This window comes from Bidens hawaiensis, unplaced genomic scaffold (assembly GCF_021521415.1).
Source record: "Bidens hawaiensis isolate Kalapana, Puna unplaced genomic scaffold, B.hawaiensis_p1.1 tig00026063_1, whole genome shotgun sequence".
Lineage (NCBI taxonomy): Eukaryota > Viridiplantae > Streptophyta > Magnoliopsida > Asterales > Asteraceae > Bidens > Bidens hawaiensis.
This window is the reverse complement of record NW_027505063.1, coordinates 77,057-83,714: the sequence shown is the minus strand read 5'-3', so window position 1 is coordinate 83,714 and position 6,658 is coordinate 77,057. Positions and strand designations below refer to the sequence as shown.

The 6,658-nt window shown below is 38.2% G+C and overlaps 1 protein-coding gene across 1 annotated transcript; it reads right to left on the bottom strand.

The window, feature by feature from the left end:
- Positions 1-5,304: 5,304 nt before the first annotated feature.
- LOC143610397 (uncharacterized) lies at positions 5,305-6,339 on the bottom strand (the record flags this gene model as incomplete). The annotated part of the gene is made up of 1 exon (XM_077084889.1): positions 5,305-6,339. A coding segment is annotated over one exon (1,035 nt), but the record flags the coding sequence as incomplete, so codon positions are not given.
- Positions 6,340-6,658: the final 319 nt, after the last annotated feature.

Genomic DNA, 6,658 nt, shown 5'->3' with positions numbered 1-6,658 from the left:
ATATTATCGCGCAGAGAAAGTCCAAGGCTTGAACAAAAGAAAATAAATAAAACAAAGCAGAAGATTCAGGGCCTTAACATTCAGGTCGGATAATACCATATTATCGCGCAGGAGAAAGTCCAAGGCTTGAATCAAAATAAATGAAGAAATAAAGAAGAAGTTAAAATTCCTATAACTGACTTTCCTTGACTCTTTTTCTTGATTTTTCTTTTTCTTTTCTGACGCATTTTGTTTTCCTTTTCTTTTCTTTTCTTGACGCTTTTCTTGACTCAATAAAAATTAAAAATTGACACTGGATTTTATAAGACAACTGTGATCGGGTAAAGAGAGGCTTGGGTATGACATGTTTAATTATATTTCGGCCTTCATGGATATGACTTTAACGGAATCATGCAACCGCATCATAACGTGTAACCACTAGCATAGGTATATATTTAAGTTTATATCACTATGACACTTACTCATTTGTCAAGCCTATCTACACATCAAGCAATGATCTTGTTGGCTTTTGATCTACTCTTTTCATGTGCTAGAATCTTTAGAGATAATTTCTTATCATTTTCCAAGGGTCGGATCAATTTCTCAAAATTTGAAAAAAAAAATTAATTATCCGACTCCCTCTAAGCAAGAGCTCCCTCTAAACGGGACAATTTGTAACACCCTGACCGATGGCGGATTATACATCGGGGCGCCACGTATTTGTTTCATTACTCGTGACACTATTTGGGTGTCAATATTTAATAAATACATTTTCATTGCGCACGCGCAGAACACAAATCGTAAAGTAACATAAATCATATCATAACTCAAAATATTCAAATAACATAATTTGTCTTGTTACATTTTAATCTAGGTCCAAAGAAAAAGAAAACATCCTACGTGTCATTGAGATTCCCAAAAGCAGCTACAGCAAACCTGAACATGTGTTAAAATAAAACGTCAACACTTGCGTGTCGGTGAGAAATCAAGTTTAATAGATATAAATAGATAATAACAAACACTGCGCGCAACATGTGCATAACTGGGGTTTAACATAGGGTGTAATCAGATTGTGATCAAGCCTAAATAGATCATAGCTCATAGTTCAATCCGTGCTCCCAATCGAGCACAAAAACGATAATCATACGTGCATGTGTAAATAAAACAAGAAAACCGTAAACGATAGGTCTCCCGTGTTCATCTAATGGATCCATGAAAACTTCGGAATAGGCCGAACAAAGCGGTTAATGATTCACACATACAAATAAACAGCCAAGTAAACGTCCATAACACATGGGGTTTTGCGCACATAAATTTCATAAACAAGTTTAAGACTCAAGTTGTACGAACACATGAACATCCCAAAACGTTAAAAATAAAAGGGGATTAAGTACGAGATTACTCACTTGTAAACGGTGCGATGAAAGATAATGCAAGAACCAACTTTTAAACAAGCACAAGTTAACCTATAAATAAGAGGTTATTGGTTTAACGATTGGTTTTTGTGTCTTGAATATATGCAGTAAGTATCGATTCTTGTTAGTCAAACAAATTAAAACAAAATATATATATTTATAATTACCGAGATTCTGGGCAGAACAGAAGAGAAGACGAAGGCAAAGAGAGGAGTGGCGGCTGAGGAACTAGGGCAGAGAGCAAAGGAGAGATATTTGGGGAGTGTAGTGTGTGTAGTGTTAATAAACAAGAAATAGCTTAATTTATAGGGAAAACCCAAGGGAACACAATCCCTTGAAAAGGGGAAAAGATCTTATCAAATCAAGCAAAAGATATTAAAAAGCACAAGGAACCAAAAGCAAAAGATATCAAAAGATATGCCGGCAGCTGCAGGGGATGGGGAAAAGCTGACAGATTACAGGTCAAAGCATGGGAGGTGTCAGATAAAGCACTGTTCAAGACATGCAAAAGGAGATTTCAAAAGATTATGTCAGTCACTTTTTCTGTCAACCAATAGGATTGGTGCGCATGCTGCGCCGAAAGTGGCTTTTCGGACAGATGTTGGAACTGACCTACAGTGCTCACACAAAAGATAAGATATTTCAAGAGCATACAGGCTGACATAAACAGAAGAAAAGACTTAAGGTCTAGCGCGAGAAGACTCGAGCGCGCGCGAGGGCGGAGGCAGACAGAGAACAATCCTTAGCGCGCCGCGGGAAGAACTACAATCCTTAGCGCGTCGCGGGAAGAACTACAATTCTTTGCGCGCAGCGGGAAGAACTATAATCCTTAGCGCGCCGCGGGAAGAACTACTATCCTTAGCGCGTCGCGGGAAGAACTACAATTCTTAGCGCGCCGCGGGAAGAACTAAAATCCTTCGCGCGCCGCGGGAAGAACTGCCATTCTTAGCGCGCTGCGGGAACAGTTCGCCTCGCGTATCGCAGGAACAGATGGTCTTCGCGCAGGCTTCCTTGTAAGGAGTCTGGCGCGTGGAGCTACGCAGACATCCTTAGGCGGGAAGAACCAAAGGACAAGCAAAGAGTTAAGAGAAAAAGGGTTCGAGGCTTAAGGGTTAAGCAAAGGGGGCGGGACGGCGACAAGAGAGAAAAAGGGTGGGACGGCGACAAGAGAGGAAAAGGGGCGGGACGGCGGAGAGAAGGAAGAATTTATTATTAGTAAGTAATATAAAAATATATATATATATGATTTATTAAATGTTAAATTTACAAAGATTAATAATCAAATTTTAAATCATAAAAAGAATCGGATTCGAAAACGGGTACCTGGGTCGGGTCGGATTGGGCAGTTGTCACACAATTCCTTTTAGATTTTCTTAAAAGTAATATATATACTTTTTTTTGGTAAATCAAATGATTTGTTTTTGCTTTTCTTAAGATGAATTGAAAATCTTTTTGGTGAGTTATAAATAATTCCATTTTCTCCCTCTAAAATTGTGACATATTTTAAAAATATTTACAATTTTATATACAAAAAGATAGATAGGTTGTTTTAATCAAAATTGATCATGCCGAACGATTCGACCATAAATTCAAAACGAGCATGATAGATGGTTTTAGTGAAAAGGTCAGCAAAGTTGTTGTCAGGTGGACTATCTTAAGCATGCATTATCACATTGTATAACAAAGTTGAAGAGATTCAAACTGAGATCCAACAGCTGATGCTGGATCCATCACTTGAAAAAAGCAATTGAACGAGGTTAGTTTGAGAAACGCTCGAAAAGTTGTTGTTGAGCCATTTGAACAAGGCTTCCCTTCTTTGACGTTTGTCCTCCCATGTCGCTTATGAAAGACTCAAATCCGCCATCGAATGGTTTAGCATCAAATAACAAGGGTTCATCTCCCATCATATGTTGGGTGCAATCACTATCTAAGAACCTAATACTATTGATAGTCCTCCTTGATTGACCCTGCATGCACTAAGCATTTAAATAGACATTGGTTCCCGGGATACTGTTGTCCCGGGAAGATCAGCCGAAAATCGACCAAACTTGATTTTATTTCCTGAAAACCATTTATTTCTTGGTGCATCCTCACTTAATGAAGAATTTCGGACTTTTCTTTTCTTGTTTTTGGTGAATCCTCAGACTTTACAGTCTTAGGATCCTTTTTGATTTTATCCTTCTTGGATTTCCAAAAAGGTTTCTTTTTGTGTTTTACTTTATTTACTTTGGATGTTACATCCGTTTCACTAGGTTCACTATCAGCTTGATCAGTCCTTGAATTAGGGCTACTAAAAGCTCCTTTTGGAGACCGACTAAGCCGCCTTTGAATATCAAGCTGTTGCTTGAACCAGTGCTTGCATGTCTTGCAAGGTGAGAAGAGTAACCACACACAAAACAGCACTTTCTCCTAGGAGTGCCATAGAACTCGTCTGAACAATAATGTGGTTGGTGTGGTGGGAAAGGTGATGCTTGGAAAGGAACATGATTATAAAACACATTTGTGTAATATGGATCAACAAAATTTTGTTGATAATGACCATAGTAGTTGCTATCATAGAAGTTGGATGGCTGAGGATTTCTAAATTGATTGGTTGTTTGAGAAAATGATCGTTTATTTGGTGGAACATATTTACACGAAGTACTTGCCTTTTCATTTTGAAAAACTTTGCTTTTACCTAAATGTTCACCTCAACAGGCCTACTTTCATTGACACATTTTTCAACAAAAGTTTCGTTACAAACGGTTTCATAATCACAACTCGTGTTCGTTTCCACCGACCCACTTTCTTCTACACAACTAGCTTCAAAAGATACATTGATATTAGATTTATCAGATGATGGGACTGGAACAGCAGTTTGTGACACCGTAGGAACAAATTTCACTGGTTTTGGTATTCTACCAACCCCATATGACATTTCTTCCTCGGGAGAAGTATTATAGCTAAAGTGGGGCAAGCTGGTGTAGTTGTCGTTCAAAGGTGGTGGTACATTAGTATAATCGTACCCCAGCCCCGCTTTTACTTTAGTACTTCTCTGGGCTCCAATAAGATCATCTAATTGCTCAGATGATGTTTCAAATCTTTCAACTAATTTTTCTTCTTTCTTTCTATCAGAAGCATCAAGTTTTAACTTTTCAATTTCATCTTTTAATTCTGAAACTATGTTTTTATAGTAAATTACTTCTTGATCTTTTTGACAAATTTTAACTCTAAGATTTGCCACATCATCATGGTGAGTTTTAATCCTTTCAACGTAAATCTTGTCAATTTTTACATACTCAGCGTTTAATTCACGAAGTTTTGCATTTTCTTTCAAGACTTAATTCTGATGGTATCTATAATATGTGACCTTGTTAATGCAAGCTTGAGAACATAAATTGCTGTAGACCTCATCAGCATGTGATGTGTCGGGAATGATAGGACATGCATGACTGCTTTCACCTGCAGCACTTGTCCCAACTTTATTACTTGTCCCAACTTTATTTTCTTTGGACCGATTGTTTATTCGGAGCTTATCTTTTATTATTTCAAAAGACTTGATGGTAGAAGCCAACTCTGAGAGTGTCATGGTATACAGGTCTGTGGTTCTTTTAATGGTAACCACATTGATGTTCCATTTGTAAGGTAGTGAATTCAACAACTTCATGTTGATCTCAAACAAACCATTGATGATACCGGCACTACTCATTTTGGAGACGAGTGACTCAAATCTGATGATGAGAGAGGCAACCGATTCTCCTTTAATATGTGTAAACATGTCGAATTTTCCTTTTAATATTTTCTTTCGGCTTTCTCCCATATCCAGATTTCCCCCAAGCTCAGGTTCGTAAGATATATATATTTTTTTTTGAAAGAGAAAAAAATTTAAGGTTTTTTTCCTTTTTATTTTTTTTGAAAGAGAAAAAAATTTTAGCTTCTGCTCTTCTAACTGCATTAATCGATGTTTCATCCATTGATCCTGCAAGACGTTCGCTTTCAGCCCTTCTTGATTCATCTCAGTCTGCACAGCTTTCATCTGACACGCCTCGTCTACCTTCACCCTCTTTGAAGACCCCTCACCGACACCATGATGATGATGATGTTGATGGCCATCATCATACTCAACATGGTCATCCATGTAATGATGATCCTGATCATCATCATCAAGTCTTCCTTCATCATTATCATCTCTCGGCCTCAGAGCCAATCTTAGTGACCGTTGTAGCTCAGGGTCAGGTGGAAGATGCAACCGATTCCCGTTATGATACGAACACATTTCTTCATAATACAAGTGCTTTGAGCATAATATCTTTCTAACTTCTTCCTTTAACTTCTCAGAAACATGATCCATCAACTCCAGAAGCGAAGGGTTTTCCACAACTTCACAAGACGTACCTCTTCCAAGAATCTCGTTAAGCCGCTTGTACCGCTTGTTAAGATCATTAAACTTATCTTCACATTGTTGAGGTGACACGATATGGCCCCGTTCCGCCATAACTTTAGAAACCAACTTCCACTTACCCTTCTTTTGTAAATTCGAAATCTTTCTTCGCGACCCACTACCATACTCCATAGAAGCATCTTCACCAATGTAAGAAACCGCGGTTATCAATATCCTCACCATTGTATCATTCCATTTCACCCGGTGCCACGGTGACACATTTTTCCCTCGGGCTTCATCATTACTAGGCTCATCTTCATAAGTTAAAGAACACTTTCCCCTTTCACCTTTTGCAAACTCGGCTAAAGATATCGTTTGGTTATGAGGATTACAATCCTGAATCGTTTCTATCCGAAGAGGGAAAGTATTATGAACCGAAGGGTGGATCATGGATCCTTGTGGTATAGCGGATTGATGAAGAGAAAAAGGATTGGTTTGTTGATGATGAATTCTCATCGAACTTTGCAAATCGAAACCGCCACCGGAACCTGAAATCAAATGCCCAGAAGATAGATTACCTTCAATTTACGATTACAAGCAAACCCTAATTTCGTTCCTTAAAAAGGTCCATCAAATTCACACTCTAAACACCACAATCGGCTTAAAAAACCCAAATTGAGCATTTGCATGTGACTAACCTAATCAATTGCCCAGCTTTCGGTTACAAAATCCATGCTTTTGGATTAATTTAGCAGTTTGAGAAGGAATTGGGCGAAATTGAAACGAAATGAAACCCTAATTGTAATTGAAGAAGCGAATACGATAATTGAAGTGATTGATGATGAAATTCATGGATAAAGACTTACAATGGCGATGGTGATGAACATCGTGATGCAATGAGAAG